At 39.0% G+C, this 16,331-nt stretch overlaps 1 protein-coding gene across 6 annotated transcripts in view; it reads left to right on the top strand.

Moving 5' to 3' along the window:
• CLCN3 (chloride voltage-gated channel 3) overlaps positions 1–15,260 on the top strand; it is a 63,178-nt gene extending 47,918 nt beyond the window's left edge. For 4 of the 6 annotated variants that reach the window (XM_005145512.4, XM_031045796.2, XM_031045795.2 and 1 more), the window contains 7 exons: positions 940–1,020; positions 2,261–2,806; positions 4,160–4,346; positions 5,800–6,198; positions 7,947–8,163; positions 10,489–10,564; positions 12,257–15,260. In XM_005145512.4, the coding sequence (XP_005145569.1) occupies positions 940–1,020; positions 2,261–2,806; positions 4,160–4,346; positions 5,800–6,198; positions 7,947–8,163; positions 10,489–10,564; positions 12,257–12,415 (1,665 nt within the window). In that variant the 3' untranslated portion in view covers positions 12,416–15,260. The remainder of the gene's footprint in view (positions 1–939; positions 1,021–2,260; positions 2,807–4,159; positions 4,347–5,799; positions 6,199–7,946; positions 8,164–10,488; positions 10,565–12,256) is intronic. The other 2 variants (XM_005145514.4, XM_005145515.3) reach the window with 1 other exon arrangement.
• The last annotated feature ends 1,071 nt before the right edge of the window (positions 15,261–16,331 follow it).

Genomic DNA, 16,331 nt, shown 5'->3' with positions numbered 1-16,331 from the left:
TTGCCATAACATCCGCTAGCTCCTTTAGCACTTGGGAGGAATCCTGTTAGGTCTCATGGATTTGTGAACATTCAGGTGATACTGCTGGTCCCTTATAATTTCAGTGTCCATAAATGGAAAGTTGCAGTTCCTGCACTTGCGGTCCTCTGACTCAGGGCACTGGGCAGCCCAAGGTCTATCAGTGTTATTAGACTGAAGCAAAAACTGCGTTGAATGCCTATGCTTTTTCTTAATTCCTGTTAGTCAGATGACCATCTTCAACAAGTATTGGTCTGATGTTTTCTTTAAACCTCCTCTTGCTATTAATGTACTTAAAAAATCTCTTTTTTTTATTTGACACAACACTGGCCAGTTTCAATGTTGGATCCTTGGGGTCCCTTCCAACCTTGCATTCTGGGATTCTGTTAAGTCTAATTGAGCTTTCACCTTCCGTGGGTTTTTTTCCTGCATATATGAATCACACCTCAATAACCTTCCTGTGAAGCCTGAGCTTGCGTTCAGGGTTCATGCAATTTCTTCTTCCTCCTGAGCTTCACAAGTAGTTTGCTATTCAGCCCACCTGCTCTTCTGCTCCACTTGTTTAATTTATGACACAGTGGAATTCCCTGGTTTAGTTCAGGGAAAGCTTACTACAGTTTCTTGAAAATGAGATGTCAGCAATTTCATACTGAGGTGTAGACTCTTTTGGGTGCTATTCTGATGAGGCTTTGAGCAGTGTCCTTGGCTTAGTTACAGCTCCTACCTGGTCAGTGGCTGCTGTGGTGACTGGCCACAATTGACGAGCATTCTGATACATGTATTTGATGCTTTTCTGTTAGCAAGTCTGTGAGTCCGTGATAGAAATGCAGAAGAAACTGGCAACTGTAATGAGATTCTGGTCGTCATGTTTAAAGCATTTCACAGACTGCAAAAAGCTCCCTCACCATTGTTGTTTTCCAGGTGTTGTCGGCTGCCTCAGCAGCAGGAGTGTCTGTAGCCTTTGGTGCCCCAATTGGTGGAGTCCTTTTCAGTCTGGAGGAGGTATGTCAAGAGGTGGCACTGAAGGATAGATACTGCAAAAAATCTCTCCTAGCATGAATAATCTTGGACTCTTTAAGCTGTGGAGTCTTTCTTAGTAAGGAAATTATTTTTGGACCCTCTATTCAAAGTCAAGAGCCTTGTTACCAACAAAATCCTGAAGATACCGTTTCTTTTCTTTGGATGAATGTCAGCTTTGCTTTGTTCTCAGTTATATTTTTTCTGGAGAAGGGCTGAGTCAGTTAATAATTACAGTTTGCGTACAGATAGAGATCCAGCTGGTTTTCACTGTAGGAGTGTATTAAAAAAAATCAGGCTTTTCTTTCTTTTCTTTTTTTTCCACTTTGAAAGAGGCTTTCGAAACCTGCTTGACAGTTGTGGGAAGCAAGTTTTAAAAAGTTTTTAAACTTCTCACAAAGTTTCAGGCACTAACAATAATTGAAGATGTTAATTATTAAAAAGCAAATATGCCATAAAACAGACTGCCAAGGCAACCAAACTCTCTTCTCCGTGAAATGTTTTGTGTTGTTACATTAGTTTTCATTAGCTGTTTTCGAAGTACACAAGAATGTTATTTAGATCATCAGCATTTTTAAAGAAAAATAAAAATGTGTACATTGAAAAAAGGAAGCAAAATACCTCGTCATGTAAATTTTACTGTATCATATGGGGGTTTTGAGGAATTCACTTGATGCAAAAAAAAAACTTCCCAAAGAAAATTCTTTTGAGATTCAAATCAGGCAATGTGGGGCTGAAGTATGAAATTACAAGTTCTGTTTTAAGGATTATATTTTCTTCTGTTTTAGTTGTACTCCATAAAAATAACATCTGCCAGAAACTTTTCACTGTAGATTGAATGGAGATGAAACAGCATTAGCAGGAAATTTGAGAGGGCAGCTAGTACACAGTCTGGTTCTCATGAATGCTCAGAAGGGATACTTATGAACAGAGAAGCTTTCAAACATAAATTACTACACATTGTTTCCTAACAGCCTTAAAGCAGCAGTGGTTTTATTACTGCTTTAGTATTGATGTAAGTATGAATTGCTGTCAAGCTTTTAAAAGATGTAGTATGTGCTGAAGTGCCAGTGCTCCAAGGGGTGAGAATAATAACTGATAATGTAAGAGCACTGGGTTTTTAGCATTTACCATGTCAGCAGCAGTACTGTAACACATGCATAAAATGGTCTTTCCAGTATTTTTAATTGAATCACTAATAATTCTCATGTATTGCCTTTCACAGGTCAGTTACTATTTCCCACTGAAAACTTTATGGAGATCATTTTTTGCTGCTTTAGTAGCTGCATTTGTTTTAAGGTCCATCAATCCTTTTGGTAATAGCCGCCTAGTTCTTTTTTATGTGGAATATCACACTCCTTGGTACCTTTTTGAACTGCTTCCTTTTATTCTTCTGGGAGTTTTTGGTGGGCTCTGGGGAGCATTTTTCATCCGAGCAAATATTGCGTGGTGTCGTCGGCGCAAATCTACAAAATTCGGGAAGTATCCTGTCCTGGAGGTTATTATTGTTGCAGCAATAACAGCTGTCATTGCATTTCCTAATCCATATACAAGGCTAAACACCAGTGAGCTTATTAAAGAGCTCTTCACAGACTGTGGGCCATTAGAATCCTCCTCCCTGTGTGACTACAGAAATGATATGAATGCGAGCAAAATAGTAGATGATATTCCTGATCGTCCAGCAGGCACTGGAGTCTATTCAGCTATATGGCAGTTGTGTTTAGCACTCATATTTAAAATAATCATGACAGTCTTCACCTTTGGTATCAAGGTAAGTATGAATGCAATGGCTGGATCATCTGCTGTGAATAATCATTGCCTTTCTCATTTTCCATCCTCAAAGTTAGTAGTTTTGTTTATAGAAATCTTAATGTGTATTTCTTCTTAAAAAGGTCTTTCTACTACTGACTAATAAACAAGTAACATAGAAAACAGTATTAAGTTTAATTAAATTCAAACTAGCCTTTTTCTCAGCTGAACAGAACATGCTGAATTTAATAGGGAACAGTAACAGGGTGTGTGGATGGCTGTGTGTATGGGCCCGATTCAGCAGTAAGGATGATTCTAAAATGTCTGAGAGCTGAGTTCAAACGTAAGCACTCAAGTTTCTTAGTCCTGTTACATGGAAGGAGAAAAGACTGTACCTCTTGATCAGCTTGTAGTTTTGTTTTTTTTCAATCTTCTCTCCTCATGTATCGTATGGATATCATTCCTGCAGACTGTCCAGGGGAGTCAGTGGTAGTTTCTTTACTTTCCAGCATTGCATGTCATGATTAGAAAGCAGGCTTTGGTTCTGTGACTGTAATGGGAATTTCTTCTCCATTGCAAAGCAGCATGTTTTTGGGTTTTTTTTTCTGTTCATTTCATATATCCATTTTAGAGCTGCTCTCTTCAGCTTCTCTCCAAGCTGTGGCAGTTTTCTGAATGACATATAACTGTCATGTCTTCATTTTCTGTCTTGTCAGGCTCTCTTCATAGCTTTTGCAACTGCATCATTATCAGTCATGTCTTAACACAGATGTATTATAGAATGTTCATTAAGCAGGATTTGTGTTTAAACTGGCTTTATTTTTCAGTGTACATTGCTGTTCCATGTAACTGCATGCATAAGAAGACACTTGTTTACTCTGAGAGTGGTTGAACACTGGAATAGGCTGTGCAGAGAACTTGTGGAGTCTCCATCCTTGGAGATACACAAAACCTGACTAGCTTCAGTCCCGGCCAGCCTGCTGTAGTTGACCCAGCTTGAGCAGAGATAGATGATTTGTAGTGGTCAGGCCCAACCACAGCCATTCTGTTATTCTGTAACTGATAGAATAATATCATTGTATGTCTGAGGTGTTGATGTTCTAGAAGATGTTGCAGTCTGTTATTTGAAGTTACTTTCCACATTAGTCGATGGGTAAGAGAAATCTGTGTGTTTTAAATGCTAGTCTTCCATAGGCCAGAAATTGATCAGAGCTATCAATAGTTGTAAGTTTTACAAACCTTGCAAGGTCAATTTAGGTGTTTCTAATCTGACAGTTTGAGCATTTGTATCTCTTGGAAAAACACCAAGCTTGTAAAATGATGCATCAGGTATGTTTCCATAAGCATGACAGCAGTACTTCTGGTTTTGCTACAGGTTCCATCTGGTTTATTCATACCTAGCATGGCAATTGGAGCAATAGCAGGAAGGATTGTAGGAATTGCAGTGGAGCAGCTGGCTTACTACCACCATGACTGGTTCATTTTCAAGGAGTGGTGTGAAGTTGGAGCTGACTGTATTACGCCTGGTCTTTATGCCATGGTTGGTGCTGCTGCATGCTTAGGTAAATAAAATGTGACAAATAAGTATCTGATTTCTTGTATGTATGTTGCCAAAATAGTGGTTAAGAAATTAAAGGACATATAAACGTGTGCAGTTTTGGAACACCATTTTATATGGACTTATGTCTTTTCAGAATAATACATTCACATCTCTGCACAAGCCTGTCAGATCCTTGTGATCTGAGGAATAACATCTGAAATTTAAATTGATAAGAGAAGCATTTAAACAGCAGTGTTTGCTTTCTGTCTTTGGTATCAAGAGGTGTCAGTACCACACCAGTCTGAAAGAACAGTTTTGTGAAATGTATGAAGTAGAGGATTTGCAAAGTCAGGTACTGTTGAAATTATTACAAGGAGGTGCATGATCAGCTGCTGCACCTACATGATGTGCAAAAAAAGGTCTTGGAATTCATAATCCAAACAAAACTTTCAGAGATTTCTGATGATTTGGGGAATCCAGATTGAGGGGTTTTTAACAAGTCTGATTTACAAACTGTTCAAAGTCAGCTTCATGGAAAGAGGCTGAAGTTGGGCACCTAAACTAGGACAGGTTTTTTGAAGGCCTTCTCTTGTCCTCACTTACAAATTCATTGCTTTACAAATTAAGCTTAAAATCTATTAGTACAGATTCTACAAAAGGAAGACCTTTTCTTTAATGTAAAATGCATTTGAGTCATGAAGTAAACTAGTGGTACAAATGTAGTTTTTTGAGAAGTTGTTTGTTTTTTTAATAGCTGAGCTTGAATTACTTTCGAATGCATTGAAAGAAAGAACATTCTTTCCCTAAATGAAGATATGGCATGAGAAATCTTGGCAGAAAAAACATCTTGAGTACTAACAAAAAAGAAATACAATCCCTTCCTTCTCTCATTGTCAGAGACATTTCTTTTCATCAGCTCACAGAATCACAGAATCCCAAGGGTTGGAAGGGACTTCGAAAGATCATCTAGTCCAACCCCCCTGCAAGAGCAGAGTAACCTAGAGTACAGAATTCTCTTTAGCTTTTATGATTCAACAACAGAATTAAGATCTAAATCCTTTGGACAACATAGCTGTTGAATTGCTACCTGTGACTTCCATGTGTTCATTCCATTCTTTTACCATATTCTCATCTGACTGGATTTCCTTGAATTTCACAGTGTTTTTAACATAGGTGTGTGGTGTGGAGAAATACAGTTTTATTCTTCATTTACACAAAATAATTGCACATATTTTTCAAATCCTTTCATTCTCTCACTTTCTAGGAATTTTTGTTAAAGCTCTTTTTTTTACTTCTGACAGCTTTTTGTTCACTTTTCCTGTCTGCTTTTGTGTTATCCAGAATGACGCTTGTCAGATGATCTTTAACGGAAAAGTTGTGTCTGTACTTCACAGTGGGAAGGCAGGAGATTCTGAATTCATCATTATGTGATACCAGAATGTTGCTGGCTACCATTTACCATTTTTTTGTTGCAGGTGGTGTGACAAGGATGACTGTGTCCCTGGTAGTTATTGTCTTTGAGCTAACAGGAGGGCTGGAATATATTGTGCCCCTAATGGCTGCAGTCATGACCAGTAAGTGGGTAGGAGATGCCTTTGGTAGGGAAGGCATATATGAGGCGCACATCCGACTGAATGGATATCCTTTCTTGGATGCAAAGGAAGAATTTACTCACACAACGCTGGCTGCTGACGTTATGCGACCTCGGAGAAGTGACCCACCTTTAGCAGTTCTGACACAGGATAATATGACAGTGGAAGACATAGAAAACTTGATCAATGAAACCAGTTATAATGGCTTTCCTGTTATTATGTCAAAAGAATCGCAGAGACTAGTGGGCTTTGCTCTAAGAAGAGATTTAACTATTGCAATAGGTAATTATCTCACAGTGTTGCATGATTATATATACCAATTTAAATTATTTTATAGCTTAAAATGCAATTTACTTTGTATGTTACTAGACTTATTTCAGGTTCAGATGCCTTGAATTGGAGAAAATACTAATCTCTGTCATAAAACCACACCATATTGAAGTAGGCCAAAACATCATCTAGTCCGGTATTTTTGTTGGTTTTGAGGCTTTTCACAGAATGAATCACAGACTAGTTTGGGTTGGAAGGGGCCTTAAAGACCATTCAGTTCTAACCCCCCTGCCATGGGCAGGGAGACCTTCCACAGACCAGATTGCTCAAAGCCCCATCCAGCCTGACCTGCCAGTACTTCTTTTCTTCAGGTGGCACTGCACTAGCACTGTTCTTTAAAATTGGGTAATTCTCATTTTCAAATAGCAGGATTCTGTGAGAATTAAAAATGTCCAAGTAATTTTTAAATTTAAATGTATGCTGCACTCCTCTGTGACAGTTGTTAGAACTAAAATTGTACTAGGGAGAGATAAGTGGAATATTTGTTACTTTAGGTTTCTGTTTTTCAATTTGTTTGTGTAATGGAAAGTTTGCACATGAGCAAACAGGCCCTTGTTCTCTGGTTGAGTGAGCACTTGTGACAGTGCTTTGTGCACCGCTAAGAAAAGTGCTGTGGATTTTGAGGGTGCTATCATAACCAAAGGAAAAAATCACTGTTATGTAAGGAAATGCTACAAAACTGTTATTTCTGGCACATGAAATCAGTGGTGGAAATTGCATTTTAAACTACTTTTTTCTTTTCTTTCGTAATTTTTTTATTTAATTAATAAAATTGTACATTGACAGTCATCTCTTTAACAGGCACTTGAGAAACAGAAGTCTCCTGAAACTTTAAAACCATATAAGTTTTGTGAACACAACACTTTTTACTTCAGTAAAACTTTGCCTATGGTCTTAATACTGTGTATACCATAGTATTACACTGTGTAGGATGCACAGAAGCGTCCAAAACTGAGAAATGATTTAGACATCATAGTGGTTTAAGTTTGCATTTACCTAAGAGTTAAAGGTGTAATAGCAGAACATTCTTCTAATGTTATACAGGCAGGACTCATTTCAGCTGCTCGTGCTGAGATCACATGGTGCAAGTTGCTTAGTCTTGGATTTTGTCTGTCTTAAAGAGAGTCCATGTGTGAAATAGTTCTGGGTATGGGGGGGAAGCTGTTGTCACCCAGGTGATGAAGATGTGAAAAGGCAGAGGCAGTTCAGAAGAATCTAAATAAATTCATTATAAACAAGAATATAACATTTTCAGAGTGGTCAGAAACGAGTTATTTGGTTTCAAATGCACAGTAATTCCAGATGTTGGAATCTTGACAGGGGAGCTGTCAGCTGAGATTGGCTTTCCCCTTGACAGTTTCTTTAGCAGCTGTGTGCTTCCTGCACATTATTCTTTAAGTCCTTCCACCTCTTTATAGTAAATAAAAGTTATTCATTGGAGTGAGAAAGGTAGTAGCCAAAGAATGGCCAAAGCTGTATGGTAGGTGGCTTTTGTGATTTCTGCACAAACACCCATTAGGGATATAGCAGTGGCTATGGAAACACATCAAAACAGCATATATCAGAGTCTCAGCATCTAGGGAATAAGATCAGAGTCAGGTAGTGTTGATTGATCTGTCTGTTTGCACTAACTTATCTTACTCCAAGAATATAAATTCTTCCTCCTCTGCTGTTTCCCCCCCTCCCTCTTTTTCTTAAAGAAAGTGCTAGAAAGAAGCAGGAAGGGATTGTTGGCAGCTCCAGGGTCTGTTTTGCCCAGCATACCCCATCGCTTCCAGCAGAAAGCCCTCGGCCTTTGAAGCTTAGAAGCATACTAGATATGAGCCCTTTCACCGTGACAGACCACACCCCAATGGAAATAGTGGTGGATATTTTCCGGAAGCTGGGTCTGAGGCAGTGCCTTGTAACACACAACGGGTGAGTTAAGTGGCAGCAACACTGGTCATTGTGTTAGATACAGTGATTTTCACTTCCAGGATCAGAGTATTTGAACCAGGATATATTCCAGGATGACAGTATTGGAACCCGTAAGTTTGGTACTGCAACTGAGGATCCTCACTGTTCGCTAAGAAGGTGCTGTGACACAACTCTTAAATTCATACTTCTCCCTCATATTCCACCTAAGCAGGCAGGTGAACTCAGATATTTTAAGATGTTCTGTTAAAAACTCGCTCTCGTTCAGCAAGTTCTGTGTGTGCAACTTGCTGTTGCACACACATGTGGAGGAGACCCAACCCCTCCACATGTGTGTGCACCACACAAGACAATTTAGTTGTGTAGTACACAGTCCAAGGCCTGCATTTCCTCATTTTTATCTATGTTCTGTGCAATGTATCTGCTCTTGAACATCTACAAATACCTGGGTTTGTAAAAAAATAGTGGGAGAAAATGATTCAGTCTTTTGTTTCCTCTTCTGGAGTTCATTGATGGTGATTACCACCAAGCTCTTGGTTACAGAATACTGACAACTAAGTAACTGCTGCTAGTTCTGGAACTTCAATCTGCAGATTTGTTTCTACACTTCAAAGCATCTCAGGAAAATTGTTCTATGATTCTATTCTAATTTTAAGATTTAGAATGTTTGTAATGATACTATAGGGAGTTGTCATATGATTACCTACTAAATAAATCAGCCCAGGCATGGAAACATAAATGTTCATTATAAGTGTCTCTTATCTAAACTGCTACTTTTTTTTTTTACATGATCTTTTTCTGTGTAGCTGTTCCTTTAACATTCTGCTTTCCTCGACACACATTGCACCTCCTACCACAGTGTCTTGCTTTCTCTTTAGCATGTCTTTGAAGGCATCAGGGGTAGTCTGCTAATCCACCTTATTTAGGATCAGTGTCTATGGGAAAAACTCAAGAAACCTGAAAGAGAGATGGGACTTCCTTTGCTTTGCTGTGGGCAAAAGGATTGCTGCTATAAGTGGCAAATACTCAAATACCGCATGGTTTACAAGTTTATTTTCTCAGGTGTATTTTAAAACAAATTTATTTTAAATGTTCTCCTGCTGCTTTTCTCTTCAATGCATCCCTGTATTGAATGGCAAGTGTATGCTTTCAGAAGCATAGGTGACTTTAAAAACCCTTCTCGCATGGGGAGAGGACATATGATCTGACAGTCAGTGCAGGCACGCAGTTATTCTTGTTTTGGGGAGGGAAAAAACTGACAGAACTTCAATGAAGAATATTTACTATGATTTTTTTTTTCTGAGTTTCTGTCATGGTTAAGTGTGCAAACGTTGACATTGATGTTAAAATCAACTGTCTAGAAAGCCTAATTGTGCAAAGCTATGTCAAACTGTACTTCAGTTTTTTAACTGTTCTATGAGAAACTGTTCTATGATAAACCAGCTACCAAGAAGGAGAAAAATGACTGCTACTGCTCAAACCAGGACAAGCAGCTAGTGTGGATGGCTTTAATAATTTGCTGTTTTCAGACATTCATTTTTTGTTGTCCTGCTTCAGTTTGTAACCTTGTGATGTTCCATGAGCCTACTGTCCATTGCAAGATCATACAAGCAAAGCACTAGTGGTAGCTGGCCATGGCATACAGCCATGTGGACAGCAAGGACTAACCTATATTTTGTCAAATTCCCTGCAAATTGAACATCCCCACATAAAAAAACACACATCAATGTACTGGTTCCAGTCCAGACTAGAACAGGAACTGTGCAGAAATTGGTGCTGGTGACAGAGAATTACATAATGACTGAGTCTCATTCTTCCTGTATCTGTGCCAAAATACACATTCCAGGGAGTTGCTCTTGATTATACCATCAAGAATTAGAAATTTGTCTGTTTGTAGGCATACCAGGTAACACTGCTCTGTAAAGCAGCTTCAGACCTAAATTCCTATGACTTTACACAGTTATTACTGTGTTAATTTACTGTGATTTATTAAAATTGTGAATAATTTCTGAATGTATGAGTAGAAGTAACTACTAAACCAAGGAAATAGATTTTTGTTTCAGGGCCTCTTAAAACCTGAAGAGGTGTAAATGTGGGGAGAAGGGAGAAGCCATGTACTTGATATGAGAAACATATTGCTCTGGGGTGGTTGAAGGTGCAGTTGTGTTCAGCATTTTGGGAGGAGTCTGGGAAATTTCATTGAATCATCTCATTAGCTTTCCTGCAACCATTCTTTTTTTTTCTATTTTGCTCTAATCCTTTTTCATTATAGAACTTTTTTTTATTTGATTTCACACACAGTTATTAGCATAACATGATCTGTTTCAGGATTGTCTTGGGGATCATCACAAAGAAGAACATATTAGAGCATCTCGAGCAACTAAAGCAGCACGTCGAACCCTTGGTGATTAGATATATCAGATCTCATAATTAGACACATTAGAAGTCAGGAAGCATGAAACTTGTGAACTGTTCAGGGCTTTTATGACATCGGCTGAACAATGAAATCATTTTACGCTAAAACTTTCTACTAAGCCATAAAACAACATGTGCAAAATCCTTTGGTAGAAATAAAGCTGTTAATATGGATATACTGTTAGTCACAACATTAAAGGAAAGTCAACAATAGACTTCCTGAGACTTCTGTGCTTGAGATAACATAGATCCATGCAGTTGATCTGCTGATTTCCCCAGGTGGGAAAGCACACAGCTAGGAATACTTCTTCCCTGACTAATAATGCAAATTAAGATTTTCGTATATGCCCGTTTCTTTTTCTGACCTTGACAGCTTTAAATAGCTGTCAGATAGCAAAGTGTCTTGTCTTTTGAGAAGCAAAACCCAGCACGTTTTTAATGTACTGCAGCATTAGATCTTCCCTGTAATCCCCCTTGATCAATGTGGTATTTTTAAAAGTACTCTTATTTTTAGTGAATTCTGTGATATTATGTAAAGTCCTGTGATTCTGCTGCTGTTGCCTGCAGCAATTTATGTACTCCTTTATAAAGTGTTCACTGATACCGTAAGCCATCAAGTAGCAGCTACTGTACTGACTGTTGACTTCAATCGATTGATTGATAGATACTGTGGTAACCATGATGTTGTGAACTAACCTTAGTCAGATGGTAGACTCTGTCTTAATTTGGACATGGGTTTCTAGTTACCTCTCTACTAAACATGCCCACCAAGTTTAGCTGCTTATGTGCAAAACATGCTAATTATGTTCTCATTTTATGCTAATATTTCACAAGTATTTCATGCGTCCTTTAATATGACAAACTGAAATGTACTAACCACAGTAACGAGGGCGGCAGCTCATTCATTCTGCTCTTTGCTTCTCCTGTGATATTATCCTTTCAGACAGTCTCAGCCTTCTTGGTATTTTGCAGAGTTACAATTCTAAAGCCATGAAGACCCTGTCATAAAAGCAGTGTCAAAATTGGAAAATGAAGTCTATTTTATTATTCTCAATTTGTTTTCTAAAGCAGTGAACTCCAAACCCTGGTTAACGTGTTTGAGTTACAAAACCTCTGGCCCATATGGTGTGCTCCTATGAACACGTTCATCCTGAGCCAGTGCATCAGACTGGCAGGATCATTACAAATTATAAATGGAGGGGAGTTTGATTTGCTCTTGGGATTTTGGGCCATCAAGTGGTATGTTATTTCTGATGGATAGGTTGGAACATGCCTCCCTCATGAAACGGGATCAATATCACTTCTTTTCCATGCCTCTTTTTTCTTTGTCCCTCTTTTGTTACTTTTTTGTTGGCATACGCTAATCAAAATTTCAGTTTTGTAGACACAAAAAGTTAAATAAAAAATTGTCACGGGCTCTGCTTGTATTCCTTGTATTTCATTAAAACAGACTACAGCTGTCAGAGACCATCCGATACAGTGTCTCAGCATGGCTGTCTTTTAACAAATGGGTGGTTCCTCAATATTTCAATTAATAAAATGTTCTTGTCTAAATAAGAAAATCAGGCTTTTTACTTTTGCTCTATTCCTGTCAACAAAAAGGACTTGGCTACAGATATGTTCTGCTTTAGTATTTTTTCCTGCTTGGATTAATGCCGATTTTTCCATTTATCCTTTTCAGGCGCCTCCTTGGCATTATAACAAAAAAAGATATCCTCCGTCATATGGCCCAGACGGCAAACCAAGACCCCGCCTCAATAATGTTCAACTGAAACCCATAGCTGAGGAGAGAGAGGAAACGGAAGAGGAGGTTCATTTGTTGAATAGCACAACACTTTAGTCTGGTGGATGCTTCCAAGATCAGAGACGAGAGCTGGGTTTTTGTGTGACAGTGCTGCTGGAAATCAGGAGTTGGTCTGGGGGAATATGTGGCAAGGAGGAGTAAGGCTGATGGGAGCATGGGAAGGGAGAGCTGCTGTCCTGCACTGGATGCGTCCCGAGACATCAGGTCTGCCATGATAGTGCAGTGGGTGAGCCATGCGAGGTGGCACAATTCTTCAGCCCCAGCCTGGTACTTCAGCATTGAAGAGATGCGTTCTTAATCCCTGTTTCTGGAAGGGATCATTCCAATTCGAGCCATCTTACGGAGACTGAAAGGTCTTGCCCTTTTCACCATTGGAACTGTTGTGTTAAGTCATGAAACATATTATTACATGTCACCTTTCTACATTCCAGAAGAGCTTTATTTCTCTCTCTCCTGAGCCGTAACAAAGCCTCTTTAAAATTGGTGTGCCCTTTTGAAGCAGTTGTTTCTCATATTGAGATGTACTGTGAGTTACTGAGGTTTGATCACAAGAAGGGAGGTTTTTCTTGTGCCATTAATCGTGTGAGTTTCTATATCATAAAATGCTTGGGGCGGTACAGTTGCACTGCGACAAAACTAGACTGAACAGGTAATACCTTGTGAGAACTGTGCAAGGCTCCTTTCGACCCATGTGCCGTCGGGGCAGGAGAAAAACTAAAACCAGACAAAATGAGTGTTTCAAAGGAAGATACTGGTTTTGCTGCAGAAAATATCAATAATGTGACCTGGTCTTATGCAATTTTTGTATTATTGAAAACACTATGATATATACCAATGGTGTGCAGTATAAGGATAAATACTGCTATTCTACTAGTTAAAGAGCTGGAACAATTCTGTATACGTGTATCTGGTAAAACTGCATGCTACAACACTGGAGATCTTTCCCCCCCCTGTAAAATTTGAGAAAGGTCATCTTTATTTTTCTCTTCTCCACAAAAGCTGTTCCACTGCTGACATGGTAGGAAGAAATGTAACTCATAACTTGCACTAAATGTATATTATTTTTCTTGAGGTTTTCCCATTCTTTATTTATATTTGTATGAATTAAAAATTATTAAATATGAATCAGTTAATATCTCACATAACTAATTACCTTTTTAATGTGATTTTATAGAATAATTCATAATCCTCTGCACAGGATGGAGGATTAGCCGATGTTTACAACTAGATGAAGGGTTGAAACAAAATGGTTTCTTTATGATCCAACACAAGCAAGATCATTTTCAGATACAACTCTCACTGCCGTTACCTTGAGGTTTCCTTTTCCCTTTACTAGCAGATAACTGGAACAGGAATAGTAAAATTTTATTTTTAAAAACTGCAGGGTTTAAAAATAATAGGAGGAAAGCAACTGTAAGTATTAGATTGCTTTTGACTTTTTTCTAAGTGTATAGAGGTATAAATGATACATAGCTAACAGGAGGTGAGCAGCACAGCAGAACCAAACCTAGTACTTGAAACTGTGGCAGGACTCTACCATTCAGCAGCAGCACACATGCTGGCAGTTCCCTAACTTTTTCCCCATCCCTAGACTGTTTCATAGTAATTATAACAAGCTGCCACAAGCACATGCAGAGGAGAAAAGGCAATATGCTGTAAGCCTCAAGTGCAGGGGCAGGGGGACAATAAAGAAATCCAGCTGACAAAAATCGTGCTTTAGAATATGGGATTAGGTAAAATATCCTTCTTTAACAATTACACTCCCAAGACTGCAAAAGTTGTAAGCATATAAATGGTAAAGTCCAAAATAACAAGCCTAGGTATCTCTAAGACATTCAGCAGTTACCACAAATGTCTTTGCGAAGTACTTGGTAGATTTTAAGTATAATAAGATATTGAATTGGCATTCTGGTACTTTTGGCAAATCTAAAATAATGCCTGTGCTTAAGTGCTCTGCTGTTTTACCAAATTTTTTGAGTATAAAACTGCTGTCTACAGCTATCATCTCATCTCGTGCAGCAATGGGAACCAGTAGGAAGCAAGATGTGCCAGTGGGCTCATGGTTATCAGCCCCAGTATTAAGAAAACCCCTGAAACAGGGCATTGAGCTGTTCTAAGGTGGGAGGGTTGCAGAACCAGCTGTATTCCTCCACATGAAGTTAGTACGTGTGGTTCAGAATCAGTTCTGTTGCATCCTCAGCCTGAAGGAACTTTGCAGAGGAAGATACATAATGAGCAGCATATGGCTATTCCCAGAGGCAGCTCTGCAAGTTGTCCATGCTGCTGCTTTCTGGTGTCTCTTATGTAGTGTAAGAATATAAACACACTACACCTATAAACCCTGTTTTAAACCAGTTTGAAACCTCTGCTATGTCTGATCTCATAAAACAGCTATCCATATGATTCTGCAGACCATCTGAAGTGCAGTTCACACCCCTGTTCTAGCATTTCAGTATGGATGCTGAGTGCTGCATAGAAACTGCATCTCTTCTTTTCTTACCTGCTAAGCTTTCCCTGTTGACCTTTAAAACATGCCTAAGAGGTTCTGATAATGAAGTCTGTTTACCTGTGCTGTGCAACACAAAAGTTCACAACCTACAGCTTCCAGCGCCTTACTCAAGTTACCAATTTGGAAAAACATGAATGTGGTGGATGGGAGGGGAAATGTCAGCATTTTTTTAGGTTTTCTTTAAACCATTCAGTTACTGGTTCATGAAGAATGCATTCTTTGTTAATCTGTGATGTTGCCTAGGGCTGTATTTAATATTGATCTTAATGTTTTTATTTATAATAGTGTGGTAGAGCTGCATATCATTGCAGTAAAAATTCCGATTACTGTGATGATTTAATCAAACATTAAAAACTTCTGTATGACCATTTATAGTTCTGTCATGTTTTGCTGTTGTTTTCACCACCAGTATTTGTGTTGATTTCTGTATCTATTTTCCCTCGGAAAAAGTTAACCACTAGAAATTTTACATACAAAACCAGTAAGCAAATGAAAAAAAAATCTTGTTACTTCTGAGGTATAGGACATTCATATAAAGGTTGCTTATACTCGGAACCTAAAAAGTAAGAAGGAGCAAGACTGAAATTTCAAGTACCTCCTATTATAAATCATGAAATTCTGGGCCTATGGGAAGTGTCCATATACGCTAGTGCTTCTGTCTGAATAAATGGAACACTTCTATGCTGAGTGAAAGGGGTGGGGGTGTCAAGTATACCAAAGCAGATGTGGCACGTCATTGTGTTTTTCATTTCAAACTGCGGACACTTTTGCAGAACCCTTAACCTGCGTTGTAAATCAGTTTATGCTGGATGGGACTTTTGGAAGTACAGACCTTTTGTTAAAAAGGTAGTGACAGCTTTGAAATACAAGCATGTTGCTACCAGCCTGTGATCCTTGTCAGTCACTGCTGCTGCCAGCAGCAGTGATAGGACCTGCTACAGGACAGGTCACTACACTGGCAGTCTGCAAGACAGAGCAGGCACTGTGCTCCCCCGGTTTTTGACTGTTACTTGAAGCAGTTGCCCAAGGATGAAACTCTTACATGCAGTAGCAGGAAATAAGCAGCAGACCAAGGAGCTTGGAAACAATTAATTTCGATCTCAATTCTGCCCTGGTTAGTGAGAACAGGGAGTGACTTTCACTAACAAGGCAGCAACTGCAGTGGATTTTTAAATTTACCTGATAGTATCAGCTGGTTTTCAATCCCATCTGGTTCCTGGTAATCCACAGCCAGATGCAGCTGCTGGAGACAGTTTTGTGGCGTTTTCACGCAGAAAGGAACGCTGCTGTAACCAAAGGTTCACCTGCCTGGTAGGGCAGACTTGAATTGTATAACGGCAGCAACGACAATGGAGCTGGGTAGATCCAAGTGGCCGGATTCAACTGTACTGTCCCAACGAATATACCCAATGCATGGAAGGCCTGACCCCAGCCCCCCGCCTA

This window comes from Melopsittacus undulatus, chromosome 7 (genome assembly GCF_012275295.1).
Source record: "Melopsittacus undulatus isolate bMelUnd1 chromosome 7, bMelUnd1.mat.Z, whole genome shotgun sequence".
Classification (NCBI taxonomy): Eukaryota; Metazoa; Chordata; class Aves; order Psittaciformes; family Psittaculidae; genus Melopsittacus; species Melopsittacus undulatus.
Note: the sequence above shows the minus strand (reverse complement) of the source record. Positions and strands in the feature narration are given on the sequence as shown.